Source organism: Phodopus roborovskii, unplaced genomic scaffold (genome assembly GCF_943737965.1).
Source record: "Phodopus roborovskii unplaced genomic scaffold, PHOROB, whole genome shotgun sequence".
Taxonomy (NCBI): Eukaryota; Metazoa; Chordata; class Mammalia; order Rodentia; family Cricetidae; genus Phodopus; species Phodopus roborovskii.
Genome location: NW_026125944.1, coordinates 239,668 through 267,609, shown reverse-complemented (window position 1 = coordinate 267,609; position 27,942 = coordinate 239,668). Strand labels below are relative to the sequence as shown.

The following is a 27,942-nucleotide window of genomic DNA, read 5'->3' as shown; positions in this document are numbered from 1 at the left end:
CAGAGCGAGTTCCAGGACAGCCTCCAAAACAATACAGAGAAATCCTGTCTCGAAAAAACAAAAAAAAATAAAAAAAAAAAAAAAAAAAAAAAAAAAAAAAAAAAGAAAAAGGACAATTGTTTATTTTGCCAGGGTGGGGCTCATGAAAGCCCAACAGTGTCACCCCTCCAACCTACAGTTAGCTGAAATGTAGCTTCTCAAAGTTCCCCAAAGCCTTTAGAGCATCCTCTAAAGGAAGGACAGGACACAGAAGCAAACACAGCAGCACCCATTACCACTGCTATTGCTGTTGGATCCTTGGGCCCTCTTAACATGTAGGGGAGGGCGGATGGGTAAGATTATGAGCTTCAGGTGTTCCAACTATACAAGGACACCATATAGCAGGCCAGCCTCTTTCTTGTTTCTCCCGTCTCTCAACAGGAGACACAGGTGCAAAGCACCAGGAGGATGCAGGCGGGAAGGCAGGTGGTGCAGATGCTAGGCACTAGAGGGCCAAAGGGAAAGCGGAAACCATGATTCCTTCTCAAGTGGCCTCCTCATCTGAGATTCCCTCCATGCCTGTGCTATTCTACCCAAGAGATAATCACCAATTCTTGTCTTCTGTGGGATGTGGAAATCTGGGGAACACTTGGAGGCTCTTTTTGTTTGTTTGTTTGGTTGGTTTTGTTTTTTCCTTCAAACTGGACTAGAGTGGTGTTACAGGTTTGTACACTGCACTGAACTGAGTATATCCTTGAGTTTCTGGGGGTAGCAGCGTGTTTCAGTCGAGTTCTTTCTTTTTGGCAGAATAAAGACAGGAGGCCTGTTCTTTCTATCAGCTTTATTTTTTGTAAGGATACACTGAAACGTCAGATGGAAACAGCTAATGACAAAATGTAGAAGAAATGAGGTGTCAGCATCTACAACCACTGCTACAGTAACATATGAATATGCATTTTCATTACATGTTTACTTTGATATTGTCTCGTTATATATGTGATATAATGGAGAATACATTTACGTAGGTATCCTGCATTTCAGAGAAGCAGGAGGTGGAAAACCAGCCCTGCCTGTGAAGGATGCTGACCACCCCCATAAGCCCCCGAGACCCAGCTAAACTCTTGAGGGAAAGTTCTAAGAATTACAAGAAAAGGACTTTGCAGTCTTCTTGAACACAAAGAGCAGATAACTATGTTACAAGGGATTCCACTTGTCACAGTTTTTAAATGGCGCATTATTGTTGATGATAGCCCTATGCCTGCTCAGTTGGGCCCCTCCCCTAGAGTTTTTGTCTCTTCTATAAGATGAATCTCAAAACCGCAGGAACGTCTGAGGAGGCTCAAATATTGTCATGCAAGTTTCCAAACCCATAAACTATTTTTACTATTAATTAAAACAAAACAATTTTTTTTTTAAAATTAAAAAGGGCAGGAGGGTTAGTTTTGTTAATCTTCCAGAAGTAGTCACTGTGACGATGCTGTTCTGAAAACAGGCTCATTTTCTCACATGTGCTTGGACTTTCCAAGTCACCTGTGTGTTCCACGCTTGAAAGTAGGAACGCTCAGAGAACACGCCACGTGGGGAGTCAAACATTAGTAAGGGGGAAAGGTCAGTTGAGACTTACAGCTACGTTCAAAATGGTAACTCTCTGGAAATGTGTGTTAGTCATGTGAAAGCACAAAAGAACACAAAGAAGATCAGGGTTTTGATGAAGTTAAACCATGCATTCTGACAAGTTCTTTAACTGCTCAAAGAATCGGGTGAGCAGTGAGTTGGAGCAGCCGCTACAACTCTTGCGCATCAGTCAGTCATGTGACTGCACAGTGGGTCCCAGATGAGCCCTGAATGGCATCTCAGTGGGAGCCCGATCGCCCTATATGCTTCTTGCTTATATCATGAAGTGGCTACATGGTTAGCACTTTTCTGCTCTATGAGAAACATGCAGAAGAGTCAATCTACGTTTTTGTATTTGCCATTGCAGCAACAGAGAAATTATTTTTGCTGCAAGGTTGTTCTTTGCTAAATCTTTATGTGATCACTGTGTGCCCTTGGTTGATTAATACTGTAAAATGGGAGAAAAGAGAGAAGGAGCAACTTTAAAGAGGTGAAAACCCACGCTTCCCCTATGGATGGCACAGAGGGAGTGAGCAAAGGACACAAGCATGGTTCAAATGCCATTTTACAGGACAGGAGCCCCTGTCAAGTTACAGCTTTTTGGCACAGTCGGGGCAATACACCTGCTCATTATGAAACACAAAGCGCTTGTTGGCCAGATTCACGGAGCATTTTTTGCAGTGGAAGCAGTAGTCGTGCCAGGATTGTCCTTCATAGGCCACCACACTGGAGCCTTTACCAAACCCTGTGGAAAAACACAAGAAAACAGAGAGACAGCTGAATGAAGACCGATGAGGAACCCAGGAGTCAGAGATAAAATGACAACTTGCCCGATCATAGAGCCGACAGGCACACAGTCAGTGTCTGCCCGGCTCTCTGCTCCCCTCTACTCCACCGCGCATTGTCTCCCACCGCGCATTGTCCCCCGCGCCGCCACTGTCCCCCGCGCCGCCGCAACCCTTCTATGGCTGTCAAGAACCTGAAAAGATGCCAGAGCTCAGCCAATGGCTTCCCTGATGTAAAGAACCCCTGTTCCCATGCCACCACCACTATAGCTCTGTGACATAACCAGTGTCTTTTAAAGTCAGGGCCATGGCATCAAAGTGGCCACCAGGAGGCAAACTTGGGCTGTTTGTGGGGTGTACACTTACCGGGCCTCGAGGAGCTGCTAAGCTTCGATTTTTTCTATAAAGAACCACCACCCACGAGGGACAAGTCCTCTCTCCACCCGGATGCCTGCCCCGGAGGTTGGCGCTGGGAAACAGGGTGAGAGGCAAGCGTTTCCCGTGGCACACTGGGGGCTTCCTAGCTTTAGAGACTGGGTGGCTCACTCTTGACACAGTCCTTTTCCCTGAGGATGGCAAAAGTCTTCTCAAATGTACATTTCAAGGCTCCCCGGGGAGGTGGGAAAATTGGAGGTAAGGGAAAGGGCTCAGGGCACGTGGATCGCGGCCGCAAGATGAGGAATGAAGTGATTAGCTTTGCTTCTGATCACAAAAAGATTAAAAATAAATAAAAATGACCCTGCTAGCAGGCCCCTCTGCACTAGCCTTCCACTATGGGGTGGTGTAACGCCAGGTTTTAGCTTCCCAGCCTCCCTAACCCTCCCATTCCCTCTTTTCACCCCCTCCCTCTCCCCAGTTTCCCACCATTAGCCCCTCCTAACCCGCGTCCCCCTCCCACCCCTAATCTCCCCCCTATGCAGTGCCTTGCTATCAGGCTTGTGAACTGGCATGGTTAGTTGGTCAATAGTAGTCAGGAAGTGTTCTGCATTGCAAGGGTTAACCTGGCCTGGGAGATAATCCAAACTATTTGGGGGGGGGCCTTTGGGGCCACAATGGAAGGGGCAGAAGGGCATTGTCTGGGGGCCTTTGTGGATGAAACCGACGCCAGGAAATGAGAGATGGTCACCATGCGTAAAGCCTAGCCTGGCAGACTTAGCAAGGACTCTTTGGCCTACCAGTGATGGGGTTCTTGCATCCAGCACACTTCTTGGCCACAAAGTTCTTGTAGCAATCCACGCAGTAATACTGGTCCTCCACAGCGGTGAAACGCTGCCCAGCCAGCTTCTTAGAGCAGGTAACACACACAAAGCACTCGGCATGCCAGGGTTGATCCTGGTAAGTGATTCCTCCAGATGTGATGGCCTAGACCAGGGAGTGTAGTTCCGGGATTCAGATTCAACAACCAGGCACTGTGCTGGGTGCTTTGGTATACAGTATCTCATTTCATCACCATTACAGCCATGGGAGGCAGGTGCTATTATTATCCCCAATTTACAGATGAAGACACCAAGGCCTAGAGAAGGTGAGCCTCTTCAGAAGTAGAGGAGGCAGGCCACCAGAGCCAGGGCTGCCCAGCTCAGAACGGAGAGGCACACACAGATGACCAGAATCAGCTGTGGCACTGCTTTGTGACCCCAGGCTCCTCATCTGTAAAATGGGCACAATAATTCCTACGTCACAGGGCTATCATGAGGATGGAATGAGATAGTGTGTGTGCAAGCGCTCTGCAAACTGTCAAACACCAGGGAACGATACTCAATGCAGAATTACCACAACATACCTTGTTGCATTTCACGCAATGCTTGGCAAACTTGGTCTCATGGCAAGTCACACAGTAGAAGTCCTCCCCTTTAGGGAAGAAGCTTCCGGTCCCAATGACTTGCTTGCAGTTGCTGCAGGTGAAGCAATCTTTATGCCAGATGGTGCCCTTGTACTCCACGTTCTGGTCTCCTGCAGAGGGAAGCATTCGGATAGCCCCACTGACAGGCTCTGCAGGGGGCTGCATCCACTCAGCTCCCCAGTGCACCCCCGAGGTGAGGGGATGCAGGCCCTGCAGTCAGTGGCCTCCCTCAGCCTATCCCTGTGTGCTACTTGCCATCATGCCAACCCAGGGATCTAGCGCAGGTGGGGACCCTGGCAGTATTACTTAGGATGAGGTACCTGAACCACCACTCTCCCACCTCCACCCTTGCAATGACTTAAGTGTTTTATTTACTAGGGGGACTACCTAACCCCAGCGAAGAAGCATGCATCAGTCACTTACTATACCCAAAGGAGAAAACGCTACATACTTTTCACTTCATTCTCTTGCCACAGACTGTTCTCGCCAGTGTTCTTTAGTCTCCGAAAGTGTGCGCGTGTGTGAGCATATATATGTACGCATATATACGTGTACGCATATGTGTACATAGATATGCTAAAATCTCAAAGCAGCTCACAGCAATGTTAGCCCCACCTTGACAAGCAAGCGCACATCGTGTCTACTCTCAGGGTAGGAAGGGGCCAGTACCTGCCACAATGGCCTTGAAGCACCCTTTGCACCTGGGGGAGTCCTCCCGAGTGGCACACTTGTTGCACAGGATCTTGCCATCCTTGGACACAAAGGTCTCGCTGGCCAAGGGGTGAAGGCACTTGGCACAACGGAAGCAGGCGTCATGCCAGTAGCGATTCTTATAGTGCACCTCCTGGACATCAAGCAGAGCAGGGTGGCCACCGTGAGGGGCACTGGGCGCAGTGGCAGTAGCCTTACCATCAGTTATCAGGTTCTCCAGGGTCGGGTAACTACTCACTCAGATGCCAGCCCCTTCCATGTGGGGGATGCCCTGTGGTAAGTGCTTTTAGGAGTAACAGAAGAATACTGTAGTGTAGATGCAAGCCTCATAGTTCCCACAGGGCATAAGAGTAGAGGTAGGAGAGCCCTCCTCACAAATCTGAAATCCAAAATGCTCCAAAATCTGAAGCTTTTGAGGGTTAACAGAGCTCACAAGAAGAAAAGCACAACTGATCTCATGTGCTGGGTCAGAGTCACAATGGCAAAGCACAACACACAGTTTATCCTGTGTCCCTGGGGAAAACAAGACCCTTCCAGTACCTTCAGCTAGCACCTAAATGTCATTCCACACACAGTTACTTTAAAGGAAAGGAACAACAATAAAAGAAAAGGAAGCCAGAGGCCATGAATTTGAGAGAAGAGCGTGCAGGGGCTGGGGGAATGCCCAAAAGGGATTGGAAGGAGGAAAGGGAAAGGGGAAAATGATATAATTCTGTTTAATTAAAAATAAAAACATTGTATAAAATCACCTTCAGGCTATATACACAGAGGATAAATAGAATGTGAATAACTTTTGTGCTTAGACTTGGGTATCCTTCATTAAATATGTGGAGGAATTATAAAATAAGAAAATCCAAACTCAAACACTTCTGTTGCCGGGCATTTCAAATAAAAGACTTTAAACCTATATAATGCAAGAGTTGGCAAGGGCCTTAAGTGGGCCACCTAGTCCAAAGTCGTCGTCATCATCATCATCATCATTATCATTATTGTAAGCTAAAGACTTCAGAAGAACCCTGGGAAGCAGAGCGTCTGCCTCAAGTACTTAAGGTTGCTGTGATGAGAACTCAAACACGGTGGCACTGCTGTTAAGGCTGCAAGAAAACATAGGAAGCCCAGCCTGTCTTGTCCCCCCTCAGGGACTGCAGTTACCTTGGCATCAGCACTTATGGGCTTGCGGCATTCCACACAGGTGTTGGCACAGAACTTGTCAAAGCACTTCAGGCAGCAGTGGTGGCCATCCTTCTGCACGTACTTCTTCCCCTGCAAGGGGTCCCTGCAGTAGTGACAGTCGAACTTCTCGGACATGGTGCCCACCTTATAGCTGGAGGGACCTGTAGAGACAAGCAAGCACAACAAATGATCAAGGGGAAATACAAGAGTGCTCTGCCACAGAAGGTCCTGTGCTTTGCTGCCATGTAGCTAGGAAAAGCCTCTAAGTCCTCAGGGCCCAGCTTCCACTTCAGTCTGGCTAGTTACCAAGGCAACTGATACTTCACTATGGCTCCCAGGAAGAAATTCTTCGGGTTTGAACACTAAGTGCCACATGTCAAGGGCCAGTGATTCCCTGAGTACATGTCAGAAATCACTATGCTGACTCACAGAGGACACTGGGGAGACAAGTGGACCAGAGCTTATGCTAAGGTCACCACACAGAGGGATTCTGGGTGGTACATCCGTTGTTGAACTGCGAGGAGGCACAGAAGGGGGAATAGAAAGGTGAGGTGGGCAGGAAAAGACAAGCTCCCTAGGCAAGACCCTGTGCATCACAGCACTGTTCCACATGCTTGCTGCCCTACTGGCTAGCACAGACCGCTCAAGAGGAGGAAGCAAAGTAGGGGCCGGGGCCACCGCTCCTGGCTGCCCAGCACATGGCAAGGCAGGAGGCTCCCTGCTAGCTGTTAGCTCATACCACGTCACCTTTTGTGGGGCTGGATATTCCCTGGTGGCCCCCTTCCCACCTATCTGTACAATTGTATTAATCAGCTAAGCCGTTAGCCACCAGGCACACCTGCAGCGCTCAGGGACTTCTTTCCAAGTGCGCTTGAAACCCTGCAGAAAGCAATTGTAGTCCCCTGAAGAGATCCCCAAAAGGTTTGTCTCACAAACTATACTCATAGCTGGGGCCTGGGCAACAGGGCTACAGAAGTGGCATCCTAGCCTGGCATGGGCACATTTTGCAACTGTGATTTAATTGTCACAGTAAGGTGTAGTTTTGGGACGCATCAAAGTCGAAGCTTTCTGAGGTCAAGCCAGTGAGAACTGGCCTATTCACTGAAGTGTTCCTTTTGGCATATCTGCTGTTCTAAACAGCCAGGGTTTCAAGTATAACCTGGGAAACTGACTCTACAAAGGGTTAAACTGATCATTCCAAGAACCTCTTCCTCCATCCCGCTCCCAAGAACAAGCTCCCTCTGCTCCCCACCTGCAGCCCGGCACTGGCCCTAGATAACCATGTATAACATGTCTGCCAAGTCCCAGAGCCCTGGTAAGGCCTCCGTAGGCCCCTTGCCTAGTCATTTTCTAGAGAGCCCTGCCACCAGGAAGGCACCAAATTTCAGTTTCTTTTAGCTCCCGATTTCCTTACACATGTGCACATGTCTCCTCTCCCACTTCCAAAAGGAATTTACATGAGGAAATACAAAGCAATTATTTAATTTGTGTTAGAAGTACAAGAACTGAAACTATATGAACCCAAACTATTCATCCAGGGGGTAATGTAGACAGAGAATGGGGGGAAAGAAACGAGCAGTCGCCTGCTACTCACCGCGTCTCCTCCACCAACTGAACAGCCCCAAACTCCTGCTTTGGGTCCCATTCCCAGGCTCTTTTTTTTTTTTTTTTTAAATACAACCACATGTCCAAGTTGTTTGGATCCTGTTGCCACAGGCAACCAAATAGCAGAGAGTGAGCTAAGGAAACCACACCCTTTGTGTCTGGGAACCCGCTTGGGCGGCTTGAGCAGAAGCTGATGAACTCTCACTCAGACCCCTGTCAGTCAGTCTCTGCAGCCTGTCACTCAACAAGTGAAAGCAGGCCATGGAACACACACAGTGCCCGCTGCTTTCCACTTCTACCACCCAGGCCCCTCATCACAGAGAGCTGACACAGAAAGTAAATGAGTGACATTTGTATACAACACTTGCCTGGCACAGTTCTCTCTCTGTGTCAAGTCAATAGGGAAGAATACCAGGGAGGTTCCCTTGTGTGCCTAGGTTAGATACAAAGTACACACACACACAAGGAAGCCAGGCCTATCTCCTTGAGTTCCCCAGTTAACTATGAGGTATCTGTCTGGTCAACTTCCTGTATCCTACAGACAGGAGTATTATCTGGCCACCACGGCCCTTGGAGAATCACTCTCCATTTGTTCTAGCTGTCTCTCCCATCTCACACAAGACTTTGCTTTCTTCTGCCATGTGAAAACTGTGCAACCAAGCTTTCTTGCAAAAGGCTGATTTGAGAGAGCAAGTGATTCTTTAGTAAGGCTATATGCCAGCTTAGCCTGATGGAACAGACCTGCAACCCCTGCTACGCAGGAGATTAATACAGAAGGAGTACAGGTTCAAGGCCTATTCGTGCTCCAGAGTGAGTTCAAAGCTAGCCTATGCAATTTAATGCAACTGTCATTTCATCTTTTCTTTTTAAGTTTTAAAAAGGCTTAGAATACAGCTTAGGGGCAGGATCCTTCTCTAACACACATGAATCCCTGCTTTTAATCCTTGGTACCACAAAATAAATAAAATGAAAGAGTAACTACATGGAACTCAAATGATCAGTGGCTCCTAGGTACCAATGGCAAGGACACAGAATTTGTGTAGTACAACAATCCTAATAGAATTAGCCTTTCAGACCCTATCATCTTAGTCCCTTACTGGGCTGTCTACTTCTTTTTCCTATCACTCTTTTAATGTCTAAAAAAGCAATAGTGGATTCTAAATATTTAATCTATTAAAGAACTGTACTGAATAGCACCTAAAAGGAGTCCTACACCTTTTATTACTGGTGAGTTCTGGCTTTATGGTTAAAACATAGGTGTCACACAAAATGAAAAAAAAATGCTACAAAACACAGCAAGGTCCCTTTTCTGGGTATCTGGGGGTTTGGTTATGGATTTATTTTAAGACAAAGTCTAATTCGGAGCCCAGAGCTGGTCTTGAACTTGTGGTGACCCTTCTTCTACTTTGACCTCCTAAATGTTGAACTTTTTATAGGCATGAGCCACCATGGATAGCTCGTATCTAGAGGTTTTCAAGAGAAGGACATCTACACTATGGTTAACAGTACCAGAGAAGTACCTGCCAAGCCTTCCTCACTTTAAAAGGATCTATTTTCAGAGCCAATCCCACAGTCTTCACTGCTCAGTCCCATAGCTACAGAACATGAACTGCTCAGCTTCTACGAATGCAAATGAAAAAGAATCCACAGTTCACCAATGAACATGTCAGTACCCAGGAGCGGGCTTCCAACCCTTTGACACTATCACATGATGCTAGGATCTAAAAATGTGTTGAGCCACATTTGTAGATATTCTGAGATGCTTATAGTCTGTGGATTGCAGGCTGGACATGCCTGTGCCAAAGTGTATTGAAAATCCCCATCAATGAAAGCACACACCTCTGAATCATTCCTTAACACAGGGTCCTAAAGCATACCAAGGAGACATCAGATGAGCCAACTCTAAGTTAATGGTACCAACCAAAAAGGCCCCAGTTCTTAGTGCTTTTAAGTTTTTACTTTTGGCAATATCACCTCAGATTCCCCACCACAGTATACTTAGGCCCAAACTGTGTACAGCTGGAGCAACAGCTTGCAACAGGACTATTTTAGGACTGATTTTTAGCAGTTGACTTAAGTCATTTCTATGTGTGGAAACACCTATTAATCAAGATAAAATAGCACGCCTAGCAATGTTGGCTTTATTGCCTAATGCACAAACAAGCTGGAGTACTTAAAGTCTGTTAGTAATGTCAAACTCATGAACTTTAGCAAATTTTTGCAAGAAATTGAAGTGAAACTTTAGGCAACTGAGTTTTCTAACCTCATTTGTCCAAACCCTCACAGCATGTGCCTTACTACAAAGCTGGAAGAATATTCCTACTGGTGAGAAAGTCACCACACCAAAACTTCATATAAAATATCAGCAGTATGCTCAAGACTAGAACACTCACAGGAACTAACGAGACCAAGAACCCATCTGACAAACACCAATGCCTGCACAGAGGTCCTTAAAGTGGTTGGCACCATTAAAGTTGGAGCTACACTTCAGAATTCATGGGAGGAGAAAAGCTTGCAGCCCCCTACCCCACCTTCATTAGAAATCACCAGATGAGAAAGGACCATGAATCTCTCTGGTGGAGCTCTCTCTATCAGCATTTACCTCTTAGGGCATAATTTTCTCTCTTTAGCAATTTGTAAGTACATGATATTTTCAACCTTGTATACCGTACAAACCTCCAGACACTTGTGCCTTGACCTACGGTGGTTTTAACTTGCAAAAGTCATACATCTTTAAATGAAAATTCTACTCCAAGTGATTACAATCCTGCCTCCCTTAGTGCTTTTGTGGAGGACACCATGTCCTAGGGTCGCTTCTCTGATGAATTTTAATCTCAGTGTGACCTTCATTTGTACATGGTAGAGAGGTTTTTGTTACAGAACATCCTGCCACTATAATAGAATCCCAAGGACCTAGTCTAGGACCTTATGTATCAAAATCCTTCAGTGTGTCCTGCTGGCAGACAAGTGGAGAAATGTCACTACCGTTAACCTTTCAAACCTTCAGTGTGTGGACTGGCATTCTCAATGGATTCTGACCCAATGATCTCAGCCTCTATTCCTAGGCAATATTGATTTTCCTACTGAGAAAAAAATTCTCTTTCATGAACCAAATTCTCTTCTGCTTTCACAGATGAAGGAATCTTCTATAATGCAAAATACTATGTCCTGATTTTAAATCTCACCTCCTAAGATCCTGAAATCTAAATTATACCTCCTAGTCATGTGAACTGTCATGATTTTTCTAAGGTATCTTTGGTATAAATGTATTTAAAGAAAGCAACTATGGATGCTTTTAGGTTAATACAGTCAGAAATGTGGCTGAATGATCAAATGTTACCCATCTATCCTAAGGTGGCAGCTTGACTTTCTTTCTATACCGGCTTTAAAAGATAAATCATTCTTCACTTAATAAGGAAGCTTCTTTTTTCAGAAAAAAATCTTGATTTATACCCAACATGCCAAGAGGTGCTACAGAAACCTCAATGTCTCACTAAAAGGGCTGAAGTGCTTGGGGGTGATTCCATCAGTAAAATGCTCATTGTGAGAGCATGAGAACCTGACTTTGGATCCCCAGCACCCACATAAAAAGAGCTGCAGTGGTGTGTGCCTGAGGAAGGAGTCACAGGACAATCCCGGAAGCTTGTATTGACCAACCAGTCTAGCAGAATTGGTCAGCTCCAGGTTCAGTGGGAGATCCTGTCTCCAAGAATAAGGTGGAGAATGACTGAAAACACCCAACACTGACCACTGACCTACACATACACACACACACACACACACACACACACACACACACACACACACTTTTAAGCACTCTCATACAGATATATAGACACACAAAAGAAAAATAACCTAGCTTCAAATGTAATCATACACCTATCCAACTAACACCAAGAAACATAGTAGGAACTTGCTAATGGCCGTTTCTCCCAGAAAGCAAGTGATTCAAATGAACGTTTGAGGAGAAAGTGGGTGCTCTATCTAGGCAGCTTTCTTCAGTGTGCTTTGCATGACTGCCCTAACAACGTAAACACTGAGCACCACCCAGATGGAAAACAAAACCCAGCTTCTCCCTAGTCTGCTCATTGCTCAGTGCAGCACATCGGTGCCATAGCAATAAATATTGACTTCCAAAGAAAAGGACATATTGCATTCCCAAGGACATGAAACAAATGAAAGGAAGCCTCAGCTGATAAATAGGACACTTGTGTCACAGACAAGCTGATACACCTGGACGTGTCATCAGACACTTGGGAATAAACACCTAAATAGCCTCAGGGAGATGGAGCTTATGAGTCATAGCTGAAAAGCAGTCTATCAAATATCATAGAAACTTCAGCAAGTGGTATTTTTTTGGCTTAAAAATAGAACATGAACACAATGATTCAATGTTACTAGCAACTTCTCTAGAATGCCACATTTGGTAAAAAAGTAAAAGTTCTTTGGGGTCACTAATGTGCTGTTATGAGCATTTTAGTTTATGTCTGGTATCAAAAGGGCTGGATACAGTATTATTAAATGAAAAGATATTTGCATCTTACTACTCAGTCTGCCTGTGGAATTTTACCTTAATGTCAGGCACGCTACATGCAGCATGTTCTATTTCTCATATAGGAAGAAAGTTTGTGACCAATGGTCATGGAACATGTCTTTTTAATTTTTCCAGCTGTGGAAAAGTGGTAGGAAGCCAATTAGTAGTCATTAATAATACAAAATGTTCCCCTGGCTTGGCATAGTGTTTGGCTGTGGGTTGCTGCATCTGCTCCCATCAGTTGCTGGGTGAAGTCTCTCTCTGATGACAGTTGGGTTAGTTACCAATCTATGAGTATAGCAGAATATCATTAGGAATCATTTCATTGACTTTTTACCATTCATATTTGGTTCTACGAAGCCAGGAGAACCCCGCAAAAGATGGGGAGGAAGGATTCTTGGAGTCAGAGAGCTTGGGAACATCACAAGAGCATGACCCACACAATCAACCAAGTAGAACTCACACAGGCTCACAGGGACCAAAGGGACAATCATGGAGCCTGTACAGGTCTGAGCTAGGTCCTCTGCATACACATTATGGTTCTGTACATCTTAGTGTCCCTGTGGGACTCCTAACAGTGGGAGGGGATATCTAATTCTCTTGCAATTTTTTGGGACCCTTTTCCTCCTAGTGGATTGGCTCATCCAGCCTTACTATGAGGGTTTGGGCCTAGCCTTATTGTAATGTGTTATGGCAGTATATCCCTGGGAGGCCTATTTTTTTTTTTTTTTTTTTTTTTTTTTTGGGAAATGAAACACTGAATCTGAGGGAGAAGAGAGGTGGGGTAGGAGGGCCTATGAGCAGTAGAGGGAGGGGGAAACGTTTGTTGGAGTGTAACCTATATAATGAATAAAAATTAAAAGATAAAAGAATACAAAACATTTGGTTTTACCCTCATCCTAACCTTATGACTCCCATTCAGTGATTTAAGACGGCAGTCCATTTTGATTCCTTTCCTCTTCCCCTAACTCTCAATTTCCATTTCTGGCATTAAAAAAAGGCCTGGTTGGCATGTACGAGGGCTACTAAGTAGTTGGCTGGTGAAAAGAACTATTAACTCTAGGACATAAAAATGATCTTAACTATCTCTACATCCCCATCCTGGGCCGTGACTTGAAAAGCAGGAGTAAAAGGAATTGAAGTGATACTTTTTCAGACAAAAATGTTCAATGCTGAACATATACAGTTTTGGCCTTAAAATGTCCTCTGATTGTGTGGATGGCCATTAAAAATGAATCCAAATCCAAAGATCTGAAACCTTTTTGCTCAACTAAAGCCCATTTCATAGCAACCCTGATTCTCCTTCTGTGAGGACTCTTTCTCCTCTATGGAACTAGTTATTGTCTGCTTCTACAGACCAATGAACTTATTAAAACTGTGCAAACTGTTATTTCTTGATTGGAAAAAATCATGTAACAAGTAGTAACAATTGCTCTAACAATTTAGGTATTATTTATTTTTATTATTATTTTATTACAGTACTGTTATTTATTACTACCTAATAACTTAGATAACATTTTTATGTATATACCATAAATACCACCTATTAAACCTATTGTTTTGGCCCTTAATTAGTAAATCATTCTACTAGTGGATAAGTAATCAAGGTCGATTAGGACAACTGGTACAGCTGACTGTTTGGCAGATAATCACAATCTCAGGCATATAGTAACCATGTTTGTAAAACTGTTACTGTGGGTTACAGAAAGCAAAGTTACAGAAAAATCATCAAACAGCTTTTGAACACTTAGAAACAAAGCAGAAATTACATATTAATGAGTTCTAGTGGGGAACTCCACTGTAGCAAGTGTGCTTTAAAATATCAAAAAAGTAATTTCTTCATAAAATACTCCCAGTGTCAAAATATAAACAGGCAATGCCAAGTTTCAAAAAACAAATCAAACTTCCAAAAATAACCATCTGTAGTAACTCTGTCCATTAACCTGGAAGTTGGGAGACAGGACCAAGTGTTTGGTTCCTACCTATTTGTCCTACTTTATCAGCTTCAAGAGAGGGAACTGTTATTTGGGCAGAGGGCAACAGAGCAACAGCCACATTCTGGGCTTTGGGGAGTGACACAGACAGCAGGCTAACCTCACAGAACTGGGTATCCATCCTTTAGCCCCTATTTCACAGACACCTTGTTTTTAGGGCCAAAGGCTCCCTAATAGCAGGCTATAAAACATGTGGGAAACCCTCACTCCTGGTCTTTATCTAGGGGATAGGAAACTTTTTAAGCTGGAGAATATAACAAATATATTTTCTATAACAGAGTCCTATGACTGTTTCTTTAGAAAATTAAGAAGACTGTTCAGACAAAAATCACAAATAACCCTCCCACAAAACAATACAATCATACATCTTTCCTTACATCATCTCTTAAGTTCCATGTGACATCCTGAAAATGTAAAACAATGTTTTAAAACAATTAAATGTCTAAGCTTCCTTGAGAAAGAACACTCTCATCTTTGAAATAGCATGAGAACAAGCAGATATCAGCTAGGATTTACTTACCATTACACAACACAAAAATCATTCTATCCAAAATTATCTTTATACAAATGACAGAATTATTGGCCTGGAACAATTGTCCTTAAGATAAGAGAAAGAACAGGGAGTTTTTACCTGAGTGTCTTTGAGAAGCCATGGCTCAGAGGCCAAGTTCAGGAGCAGCACCTAGACCCGTCTTCTCTCAACCCCAGATGATAATGCTGTGGCTCATTTGTGAACATACATTTAAGGGGAAGCAGCTCACACAAAAATAACCAAGAGCAGATGTCCCACCCCTCCCCTGAGATCACAACCTTAATCCCACTAGAAAATTCTTAACCATTTTAGGTGATCCAAGGGAGAAGAATAGGACCCAGTAAAAATACCAAACGCTACATATAAATACCTGTGGGGCTACTCAGCATCCAAATTAGCTTCAGAGCCAGAGAGGCCACATAGAAAGTCATCCCTGTACCGGAATAAAATTTGGACTCAGCACTGACATAGCTTCATGCTGAGCCAACCTTATTAATTCACTTTATATGCCACAGGAGCTTGCCTCTGGTACTATAAATAATGCTTTTTTTGTCCTGCTAATGATGAAAGTAACTATAGGAGATGGACTTTCACTACCAGTGTATTTAAAGGAAGTTAGACACTACAATGAGAATGCTTAAGAACATTAAAGACATTTAATGTCTTCCTGGCTATGTACCAGCAAACAGAAGATCACTCAAATGTGGAGCAATTCTAGCCACTCTAACCCCAGCATCAGACAGAATGGAAAGGTATAGGTCCCACACATGAATAACCCTGCTACATCTACAGTAGAGATGGTCTGTCTCACACTTCTTGCTGCCAAGGACAATGATAAAACATGAATACAGATATCAACTGTCATACATTATAGTAGCTCCACAGGCCATCAGTGGTTGGATACTTGGCCAATGTGAGCATGTTCAAAGAAAAACCTCAAAGTCTTTAAAGAACCTTTCTTTGCCTGGGCTCCTACCTCACTGGCTTCCTTGCTGTTTCTACCCCCACCTCAAGTCTTTACCCAAGCCATTCTAAGAGTGGAGTCTCTGACCACCCACACAGTTACAACTGGGCCCATCTTTCTCCCATTCCCTCCCTGCTACTCTTCCCCAGTCTGATGCTCCTTTGGTTCTAAAGCCCTTCTACAACAGCCATCAAAGTAACTTCGCTGTTTTTGTTTTTTTCCCATTCTTCCCTCTGTCTTATCTAGAACACAACCCAGCTCCTGGTAAATATTCAAAAGCCATGTGTTAGAGGAATATATTAAGACAAGCCAAAAGTGTCAATCCTCAAAAAGACAGGCCCATCTGGAATCTAAAAGGTGGCTTTGGTGCTGGCACACGCCTTTAATCCTAGCACTCCGGAGGCAGAGACAGGTGAATCTCTGAGTTCAGGCCAGCCTGGTCTACATAGCAAGAGAAACCCTGTTTCAAAAAAAAAAAAAAGGAAATGAAATGAAAAGAGTGTCTCTGGATTTAGGAATTACCTCCAAGAGAAAGCCGTCACTCTGCAACAGGCTAGCTACTTAACCACTAGTTTGTCCGGTCATGTATGCTTCAGGCTGGGTGCTAGGGCTGTGCTTTGCTTGTCCTCATGTTCCTGCAGCACAGAGTATGCAAATGTGATGTGGATCGATGGGCAAATGAGATTCCTAGTTCTTTTGATCTTTACGTTTTCAAGGAAAAGTCAGTCAAAAAGATAACTGAAATTCCTGCCTACTCTTGGTTATCTCGAGACTGGCATAAGAATAAAATTCAGGATGTTTCGTTTTTTTTGTTTTTTGTTTTAAATAAGCCTAGAAAAATAAGGTGCATGGCATGGTACTCTCCACACCCTCCAAGACATTTCCTTGTTCAGGATGATTAAGTTATAACAGACTGACTAGTTACAACAATACCGCACCCCTAAAATCAACTTACACTTTTCACTTAGGGGGAATGTTCTTACGTTATTAGGTGATTAACCTTTACAAAACCTATTTTAGTGAGGCATTCCTTTCACTAGGGTCAGTGTAATTTTAAATGCCCCTCTTAGTGCTGTGAACAAGCTTCATGTACCAAATGTTGTCTTATAGAACATCAAGTCTAGCTTGATACTGAGTATCAAGCTTGATACTGTGATCTAGATTTTATAGCAACGTGGCAGTTCGTTTAGGTGTTGGTTCATTTTGAAAAGCAAATAGAGACTATGGACATATGGCTTCATAAAGTTGGCAAATATACTTGGGTCTTATATTTGTTTCAAATATAAGAGAATATACAAAGACAAGAGAACTACTTTGTCATCACTAGTTAGTCAATAATGACAATCCAGTATGATCTGGGTGTTCAATCTACTACTGTAATATTCTACTTGCAACATACACCAACTATATAACTGGGCTTTCCTAAGAGACTTTATAAGACATGATTAATGTGTATTGGGCACTGGCCCCCAATGTTAATGTCAACTTTCACAAAATTAGACTTTACAACTAACTAAAAACATTATGGTCTATTTACTGTCAATGTTCCTGGGTACCTTACAGAGCTTGATGGTAAGACCCTATTGTAGAAGGTACCTCATACTTGAGTCATAGAATGTTGGGAAAATAAACTGGTACTCATCTGGAAGCTTTATCCCTACTGGCTAGCTTTCATAATGCTGGAAGGTACTAGGGCACACTACCAGAGGAGAAAAGTAGCCATCAGTCTTACCCAGCTATGAGCCCTGCAAGCTATAGTAACAACTGGCCTGATAAAATAAGCCCACTAGCGCAATAGTGGCATGAATGTTATGGGAGTATACAACCACTTTATGATTATATTTAAGTTCCACTCCACAAGATAAAACCCACATTTGGTACCATTATTTGGGCTAAGAATCTGTGGCTAGACAGGGCATAAACCATAGGAGAGAACGTACTACTATTACTCTGATATATAGAATAGTATTAAATTGACTTCTAATGAATTGTTATTACACCCTTGAATCTTCTTTTTTTTTCAGGAGACAATAATTAATACAGAAACCCCAAAAATGTCAAAGTGAAGAGACTAAGACTAAAGAAAGCTCAACCCTAAATGAGATATCGCACACCACATCCTTGTAATAGGTATTCACTTTGCCCATGATCTTGAGCTGTCCTGATAAAGGTGGTGCTTCTTGCCTGCTGACATGACCTCTTAAAAAGAAAGGAGAGAGGGGTCACGCTCATCTTGGGTGGTGAAGATCAGGTTAGACAACATGAAGCAGTGTTTGATGGGTTCACGACTTTCCAAGGACTCTGCAACTGGATTTACCACATCCTGTATTCATGGGTGTATTTTCCCCTTTCATGTCTTAATAAATCCTTGTTCCCCTTAAACACACTTAAACACATGCATGTGGATTTCTTACTACACATCCCCTTTTCCAAAGCTTTATAGATGATTGTGGAAGAGGTGGGTAGAAAGATTATAAGAGCCAGGGGCCATGTTTCTAGGTACAGCAAGGTATTTGCACATATGAATTCACAGTAGTCAAGACAGCATGTAGAAGACCACACAGCCAAGAGTACATAAGCAATACAAACTGTACTTGATGGGTTTAAAAAAACAGACAACACAGAGTGAAGGGGGTTGGATTTGGGAGGGTTTCAGAGAGAGGGGTGATATAATCAAGGCATATTGCATGAAATTCTCAAAAAACTAAAAATGAGTTTAAAAAATAAAAGTTTTAAAATGACCTTTTCTACAAGAAAAGTAAGAACATGTAATAAATTGTCCCATCTTGGCTCAACTGTTCAGACATTTCAATGGTTACTTAGCACATACCCAAACAGTCACTAACTTCATTGGCATTTGAGGTGATCTTGTTATATATTAACTGCATGATATTCAACAATCTCTTCAATAATCACTCTACTGTTTACAAAGTTGTACTGTTTACACTGTTGTGGAAGCTGGCTGGCAAATAGTGAACAATTCTCTTTGTCACCTATCCTGTGCTAGCCAAACCAGGATGAATTTTTTATTGAGTGCTAGGCATTAAATCCCTTCAGTCCACTCTAGCATGTGATTCCATCAAGACCATTTACATGAGAGTTTACTATCTACTCATCCCCGTTTTCCAACATTCCATAGATGCATTCTATTTTCTTCCTGGGATCCATCCATGATCATGCTACCCCATCCATTCATTTCTCTTATCTGACCAACACTTGAACAGATGTCCTACTATAATGTACTACAAAGTGTCTTGCTAGACAGGAAAAATAAAATATGGTCCTTACTGTGAAATGTTACCTGGATAGATATACTAATTGTTCCTACGCAAGGCAGAACATAGCATTACAGGAAAGATATACAATGTTAACTCTATTTATCATTGACAGAAATCCTATCAAGATGGGGATCAGAAAACATTTGATAGACATTGTAGCATCTAAGTCATGTCTGATTCCTGAACAATGAAGACGGTACTGTGCAGAAAATGGGGAGGGGCCATTCAAGGTCAAGTTATGAGAGGAACATGAAGCATGCTCAAGAAACAGGATGAAGTCTGCTTGGGAAAAGGCTGTTAGAAGCAGAGTGATAAGGACATGATGAAACCAAATCTAGAGGCAGGAAAAGCCAGAACACACAGGCCTTTTGTTTTGTTTTGTTTTGTTTTGTTTTTTTGTTTTCAACTGGTGTAAAGGAAGTGTAAGATCTGAGTGATAAGGGTAGATATCAAAGGAAGAGTCTAAAGGCTGGGAAGAGCATTTGACCAGATAAATGACAGGACTAAATGAATATGAGGTACTAGCAATGGAGACAGAAAGAAAAGACTAGATAGAAGGGATATTATAGGGTAGGATATTACAGGACAGGATAGAGGGAGTCACTAGTTGCAAAGGAAGGGATAGAGTAAAAAAAGCCGCCTGATGTTAAAATTCTGGGTGTGCAGGGAATAGGGGAGAATGTGTGAGGTAGAGCCAGTGTGAAAGAATGGCACTTCATCCAGCCCTTTACAGTGAGATTCTTCTGAGATGTCAATAGCAAACATACATTAATGGTATCTAGCATTTTAAGTCAAGAAAGACCAAATGTAAGATCATAATGGAATTCCATTTGTGGGAAATGTCATGCTTCAATATAACCCTAGACTCTACCTCTGAACTGCCACTGGGAGGATCACACTTCTAAGTTCAAATGGGTGAAACCCAACAGTCAAACATCAAATGTGGTGACCCACTTGGCCCATACACATCTCAAGAGCTCCTCCTCCTTCACAGTGTGACTCTTGGTCAGCCTTCTGACTTACTCCATTTGATTTTTACTCAAGAAATTTTCCAAATCACTGAAAACTTATTAAAGCAATTAAAAGCATTAGTCATGGCCAAAAGCAAGAGCCTGATTACAACCTGGAATGGAGGCTTGGTGGTTTCATCTTGAACTTTTATACATTATTTTATTCTTTCCTACTCCCATAAATTAAGACACTGTTAACTTTCTCCCAGTATATTTTGTCAGGCTACAATTCCCTCCATCATTTCTCCTGAGTTAGTCTAAACACAAGATTAAAGCATCTCGTCATGTACTATGATATGATGTGATTCAATGGTGAACTGTCCAGAGTATTTTTTGCTCTGTGTACTCTTGCCAGAAATAAGTCCAGAGCAGCTTGAGCCATCTCAGGTTCCTGGCGATCTTTAAGGATGAAAGAGCCCCTTTGCCAACTGACATGTCCAATTTTGCAATGTCACTTCTTAAATGTCACAATTCCCAGCATACCCATGAGAGAACAAAATGAAGAAATGAAGGAACACTCTGGAACCACACAAGTGCTACTTCATAACATAAGAGCCAAATGAAAACCCAAAGGGTCTCTTGAGTAGCAGTGAGAAGACAAGAGTGGCTATGGAAAGGGGAAGCCCCATTACAAATGATGTAAGATACATACATACATACATACATAAATACCACGACAATTTGAAAATGCCAAGTAAGTCTATTGAAGGTAATTTATTTTGCAGTTCACCATGGCCTAGGGTTTCTTCATAATATTTCAGAGATTACAAATAGAAGTATATGCCATGGTCTGTTATTTGATTTTTGGAAATGTCACTTCATGATTACAACTAGTTTTACAGTTTCTTGTCCCTAAATCAGTCCTTTTCCATGTCTTTAAAGACCCTCACAAAGCTACAGAAACTATTAATAGCCCATCGATATTTCTGATGAGACTCTCACCAAAAGTCACCATTAGAATAACACTGAACATATGGCTATCAAAGAAAGTCTCTCTATCAGACTTTCGAACAAACCAGCAGAGCTTGCATTTAGAGTGGAACAAGGAAATAAGAATCCAGAAAAATTTTAGAAGAAAATATATCATATAAATATACTCTCAGATCAAGGGAAAATAAATGTCTTATGAATCTGAGACACTACTGGTAGGGATAAATCTTTGTCATATTTTAGGTGTTAAAATTCTCTCCTAGTCTATTTCTACCAGCCACTTGTGATATATCTGTTTTATTTCCATGTTGCCATGTGCCATGATTCAAAACACCCTTTCAATCATCCCAAGTCCTGGCATTCACCAAGTCCACCTGTTATGGGCCTTTCCAGCTTCTGAGAGACGGTAGAGGGCTTAGCATTCTGTGCCCTGACTACAATGTACCCAGCTGATTAATATCCTAAAATGGAAGAATAACATGTCAAATAAAGTACCCACGCTTTTATTCTTTCTTTGGTAATGGGGCTGGAATCCAGGCTTTGGACATGCTGGGCAAGCACTCTACCACTGAGCTACAACACTATCTCTCATACCTTTATCCTAAATGCTGACAACTATGATTAACTACCTTGATTAGGAAGAGCCCATAGTTCTCCGTGAGTCTTCCTTCTTGGTATGAAATATTCAGACTAGTGGCATATAATCTTCCTTTTTTTATTAAAAAATTATGGTAAATATTTTTCAACATCATGTATTCCTCTTTTCACACTGCAAACACAGAATAGCTGTTGAAAATTTTGAAGTTGAAGAAACTCATGCATGGTTTAAATAGGGTTTGCACAAAAGAGAATGTGAACTTAATGTGGCAGAGTGTGAGGATGATAGTTAAGAAAGACGAAGACGTGATCTGGCTGTCACTCGGGAAGTCCCTATTTCGTTAGGCATTGGGGTTAACTATTTTCATAATGTATTTTCGGCAAACTGAAAAATAAGAGGGCTAAAGCTGACTGGGATTCTATTTGCTTTGCTTGCCCTACAAGTGTCTTAATCTAGACTCCACCCAAGGAGACTCACAGGCACGTCCAAGAGAGTGGCAGCCCACAGTGACTCATGTGGAGAGAAAACAAGACTGTCTGTGGAAAGAGCTATTCTGCCGTGCCAGGCACTACTTTGTGAAAACTGACCTAGTGATCTTGGTGTGTGGTCTACCAACAGATTACTGGCCCAATGCGTAGCTTGTCTTCGCTGACAGCCAGTCTATATATGATGAGATCAGAGACTTTGGAAGGACTGGAATATACCCTGGGCCAAGTCTGGGGGTGTTTTCATGTGCACACACTTTTTCATGATCATGTTGAAAAGTATTTCCAATGCAAGGCACTGTTCCTCATACACAATCAAGATAATTCCAACAAGGGGTCTTTGCTCATTATAGCACAAAACCTAGGCATAAAGTTTATAGTAAATTATGATCATGGCCCTAATTATCAGTGGAGATGAATGGATCTGGAAATGAAACATGGTGGATTCTCTACTGTGACAGCAAGAGTCTAGTTGACAAGACCATAAATTCTGGTTAAGTTCAAAGTGGTAGTTGATATTGTGCTCCCAGACAGTTAAAGGTAGGAACAGGGGGTCTACCAAAATTGCTGACACTTAAGAACAAGAGCAAGTAGTTTCAAATCTCCAAGAGTCAAGCAATGTGTTCTCTATGGTAGTTTGCAAGTACATTCAAGAGAATGATGAGAACACAAGGGTCAGCAAAAAGGCCTCCCAGAAAGGAGGGCAGTAGATCTGGAGATAGAACTTGATGGGAGATATCATTCTGTATATGTTTCTCATACTGGTTAATGAATAAAGCACTGTTGGCCAATAGGAAAGGAAGATAGGAGGGACTAGGAGACAAGGAGGAAATAGGAAGGAGGAAGGAGGGGTCAACATGGAGAGTCTGGAGAGACTAGAACCACCAGCCACCTCTTGCTGGTTAAGACCACGTGGAAATACACAGAAATGGGTTAATAATTAACACAGAGCTAGCCGATAAGAAACTAGTAACTGGCCAACAGAATTATATCGTATACAGAGTCTCTGTGTTTTATTTGGGGCTGGCGCGTATGAGACAAGACTCAGCGGTGGGCGGAAAAAACCTTACTCCTTACAAGAACTCAGTAGTAGAGCACAGGTCTACACACAGGCAAGGCCCTGGGCACAGTCCATTAGAACATCCCAAAAGGTTTTTAACTAGGTCTAATGTAGCAGAAGCTAGTGAAGGACATACACCTGGAAAGACTGCCACATTAACCTTAATTTCAGCCCATCTTGTTTTCTAAACTTTTATGTATATAAATGCTTTTCCTGCATGTATGCTAAGTCTATCATGTGCTTGCTTGGTATCTGCTTGGTATCTGTGGAGATCAGAACATGCCATCAGAATACTTAAAACTGGATGAAGTTACAGACAGTTGAGAACCACCATGTGGGTATTAGGAATGAAACCAAGGTCTTCTGCAAAAGCAGCAAATACTCTCAAATCATGGATAACCTCTCCAGATCCACTTCATGTTTATTTTCAAGCAGCGTAATAATAAAAAAAAAAAAAAACAAATATGTGAAATGTGTACCTAATGTACACAAATCCAGTTTGCTTAAGGTATAAAAAATGAGACAGTAATTAATAGTAATTATTCTATGCATTCATGAACTTCAAATAGTGGTGTGAATTATACATAATTTTTCAAATCCCTCCATAAAGGAAATTCAAGGCTTAATTTTACATGAGATTGGTTCAACAATTAACATCATCTTGAAGATAAATAATTGTGATTTTCTCCAAATTTAATATGGGCATATTGATTTTATAAAGTTGAGGTGAACATCGTGCAGTGGCTAACAAATGAACCCTGAAGCCACAATGTCTAGAGGCTAAACTCTACCTTTATCACTTTCTGGTTGTATGGCACAGGAAAAATTTTATCTAACTTCTCTTAATTCAACTTACTCATCTGCAAAGTGGAAATAGTAATAGTGCCCATGTGTTATAATTCTAATGAAGACCTATGTGATATCATTCTTATGAAAAAATAAAGCCCATTTGTAACTCAGGAGAATGATTGACACACAGCAACCACTACATATTGTTTATTTAATGACACTGCAAAAATGTACTGTCCCAAACACCAGCTTCCTACAAGTAGAATTTATTAAGTTCACCAGTTCACAGGAGGTATGTGGAAAGGAGATAAGAGCTCAGGATCTTGGCCAAGAGCCCAGTTTGAAAGACCATGGTCCTACAAATAACCGGAGAACTTGGAACAAAGTTGAAAGTCCTCAGGACTCAGAGGAATGGAGGCTGGAACCAAAACAGCCCAAAGGAGAGGGCTGCATATCCAAACATGAGTAAGAATGGTTTCTGTACAGAGAACAGAGAACAAAGCTCTTTAGGTCTTCAGGTTCTCAATGGAATTGCTAGCTAGACCTGCCTAGTCTAGGAGTGAGTAAGGGTCTTTCCCATATCTTTCCTCCCCCCCCCCCAAAAAAAAGAACCCAGTTAACAGAGTGGATGAGGAGGCCTCTCCGGCCTAGGGTTAACATATTTCCCAACACAACTTCTGAGTATAAATGAATAAGGCAGGTTATCTTTGAGTCACACACATCTCAGAATTAAGTTGATTTTTCAGGACTAACAACAAAAAGAGGCTACTCCATAGCCAGGAACCATCTCCAGGATGCAAACAGCAATTGCATTCTGTAAGATAATTTTCAATGAATGCTAGGGATGTAAGTATGAAAGAACTATTTTATTAAACCATGTATAGCACAGGTTCAGAAGTTCAGATAAAACAGTTGCCTAAGGCCTCAAGTGTTAGAAATATGCTCCAGGTACCCTATACATGATCAAATATGAATTGAAGTCAATCCTATCTATGTCTATGCAAAGATGAATTCTGGGTTAAAAGGCAAGCAGAACAGATGAAATGGTAGCAACTGGCCTTCTAGATAGCAATCCACAGTGATCTAGTACCTAGAAAAGAAGGTTTACTGTAAGAAGAAAAGCAATATTGTCAGGCCTGTAAAGATCATCCAAGACTCCTAAAGCTAACCCTTCCCTTCCTTAAACTCCATGACTCAGCTCAACCCAAGAGAACACAAGGAAAGAGACAGGAACAATGTATAGCCCCTGAGAAGTAGTAAGACAGGGCCAGAGGATAGCTGTGGGATCAGTTTGGAGGAAAGGGCAGACTGCTCTCAGTGTCTTCCCTAGACTATTCTGCAAATGCCCATGACACCTCTAGTAGCAGAGTTTGAGGAAGGTCCATGGTCATAATGTCTAAACCCTGTGTCATTGAGAATGCTTTATTTATTTTACCTATACTTCCACCAACTGGGGAATCATTCAGGTTAACAATGTTCTTCTACAGAATGAAAAGATCTTCATGAATGAAGTAAAGATAGCTAAAAGGCATCAAATCTTCTGGATTTCAGTAATAGTATATAGAAATATTTAGACACTTATATACTACTAATATCATTGTATTTCTGTATTATTAATACTATTTCTTGGGTGGAAACTCAAGAATGCTGAGCATGGTTTTACATGTTTACAATATTTGTTAAAGCTTCCAAGTTCCAGATTTTGTTACTTTTGTCTTTATCTACTCAGGCAAAATGTACCATAATTAATAACACAGCATAAGAATCCACCCTTTTAATGTACATATGTAAATGTGTATAGCATACTCCAGAGCATGTTCACCACCCCCAAAGAAGTTTAGCCTTCTAAGCAGCCAGTCTTCTTTCTCCCTACCACCAGTACCCTCCCCACACCCAGGCCAGGCCCTCACAAGCACAAGCCTACTTCCTGTCTCTATGGAGTTACCTGTTCAGGACATTTTATATAAATAGGGATGGGGGTGTCCTTCTGTATACATGTTTCTCTTATTCGTTAATGAATAAGACAGTTTGGCCAATAGAGGCAGGAAGATAGGCAGGACTAGAAAATGAGGAGAATTCTGGGAATGGTAGACAGAGAGATGCCATGTAGCAGAGGAAGTAGTAACAGGTCCATACCATTCTCTGGTAAGATAAGACCACGTGGAAATACTTAGAATAATAAAAATGGGCTAATAATTAATAAAGAGCTAGCCAGTAAGAAGCCCTCGCCATCAGTCAACAGTTTAATAATCAGTATAGTGCTTATTTGGGGCTAAAGTGGCAGTGGGATCTGGCAGGAAAGAAATACCAGCAACAAATAGGATCATAGGATATGTGGTATCCTGGCTAGTTTTATGACAACTTGACACAAGCTAAAGTCATCGGAGAGGAAGCAATCTCAATTGAGAAAATGCCTCCATAAGATCTAACTAAGGCATTTTCTTAATTAGTGACTTATGTGGGAAGGTCTAGCCCACTGTGGATGGTGCCATCCCTGGACTGGTGGTCCTGGGTCCACTAAAAGAGCAGGCTGAGCAAGCTATAGGGAGCAAGTCAGTAAACAGCACCCCTCCACAGCCTCTGCATTAGCTCATGCCTCCAGGTTCCTGCCCTGCTTGACTTCCTGTCCTCACTGTCTTTATTGATGAGCTACTATATGGAAATGTGAGCAAATTAAACCCTTTTCTCCACAAGCTGCTTTTGGTCAGGGTGTGTCATCACAGCAGTCTAAGACAAGTATTATTGTGTCTAATGTCTTTCACTATTGTTATTCCATTAGATATGTTCAAGGATGTTATAACATCAATTAATACAGTTTCATGGCTGAATGATATTCCAGTGTATGTATACACAATATATTGTTCATCTACACATTAGAAGACACATATAAATCATCTCTACTTTTTGGCAAATATTAGTAATTCTACTCAAGTATCTTTTGTATGAGAGTTCTTTACATATATGCATTTAAGTTTTCTTCCTTTTATTTCTTTAGTTACTGGTATGTCTACATGCGGCGATCAGAGGACAGCTTGAGGAAGTTGTTTCTCTCCATGTCAATTAAAGTCAAGTGGTCAGGCTTGGCAGCAAGCACCTTTACCTGCTAAGCCATTTCACTAGCCCTTAAATATATATATATATATATGGAGACAAGAGTCAAGCATGGTGGCATACATCTTTAATCCCAGCACCCAGGAAGCAGAGACAGGAAGATTTGTCTCACAACCCCCCACACAAAATACAAGATAATATAATGAAATGTCTCCCTACCATTGCCCATCACCAGATAGCTACTTGCCCCTGTGAATTCACAACCTCTCGAACCATTGGTTTTCTTTTTCTTCTTCCTCTTCCCACTCCTTTTTTTTGGGGGGTGGGTAATAGATGAAACAGTCACACCATGTAGTCCATGACCTTAAATTCATGTTCCTCCTACCTCAGCCTCTAGAGTGATGAAATTACAGGCATGTATTCCCATGCCCAGCTACTGTTGTCTTCTGATATTTTGAGGCAGACTAGACATATAAGAGGTAGGTAGCTAAGTATTTGCTAACTTTTCACTCTTTTTATAACAATACTAATTTTTAAAAAGAGGCTATGAATTTGAGAGGGAGTTTGGGGGTACCAACATGAGAAGGGTTACAGTGAGGAGAGAGAGTGAAATATATATTTTAATTAACTTTTTAAAAGACAGAGGGTAGCTTATTATATATTCTGTTCTTTACCTTGCCTTTTCTATTTATTCTATTGGAATTTATATTTAGAGAAATGTCTATGTCAGTACATAAGGAGCTTCCTCCTTTTTAACATGTATATAGCATGCAATCACATGGATATACCACAACTCAGTAGGTAAGTCCAATCTTTACAGATATCTATTTCTAGTGTTTTTGTACAACAAGCACTGCTGTAAGAAATATATGTTCTTAAAATATGGGCTGTACCAAATAAGAATGTGCAGGAAGTTGGCTGCACTAAAAGGATGTGAGTTTTTATTATAAAGAAAGGAAGAAAGGAGCCAGGCACTGATCATATGAGTCTTTATCTTTTTTTTTTTTTTT

At 42.0% G+C, this 27,942-nt stretch overlaps 1 protein-coding gene across 7 annotated transcripts in view; it reads right to left on the bottom strand.

Moving 5' to 3' along the window:
* Positions 1 to 930: 930 nt before the first annotated feature.
* Positions 931 to 27,942, bottom strand: part of Fhl1 (four and a half LIM domains 1) — a 60,752-nt gene continuing 33,740 nt past the window's right edge. The window contains exons 1-7 of one of the 7 annotated variants that reach the window (XM_051179106.1): positions 15,138 to 15,213; positions 6,082 to 6,263; positions 4,888 to 5,062; positions 4,159 to 4,328; positions 3,554 to 3,740; positions 2,745 to 2,944; positions 931 to 2,338 (exon numbers count right to left, since the gene is read on the bottom strand). In XM_051179106.1, coding sequence (XP_051035063.1) covers positions 2,255 to 2,338; positions 2,745 to 2,944; positions 3,554 to 3,740; positions 4,159 to 4,328; positions 4,888 to 5,062; positions 6,082 to 6,263; positions 15,138 to 15,198 — 1,059 coding nt within the window. In that variant the 5' untranslated portion in view covers positions 15,199 to 15,213 and the 3' untranslated portion in view covers positions 931 to 2,254. Of the gene's footprint in view, positions 2,339 to 2,744; positions 2,945 to 3,553; positions 3,741 to 4,158; positions 4,329 to 4,887; positions 5,063 to 6,081; positions 6,264 to 7,685; positions 7,722 to 14,866; positions 15,028 to 15,137; positions 15,214 to 27,942 lie in introns of those variants that run through there. The other 6 variants (XM_051179107.1, XM_051179110.1, XM_051179111.1 and 3 more) reach the window with 6 other exon arrangements.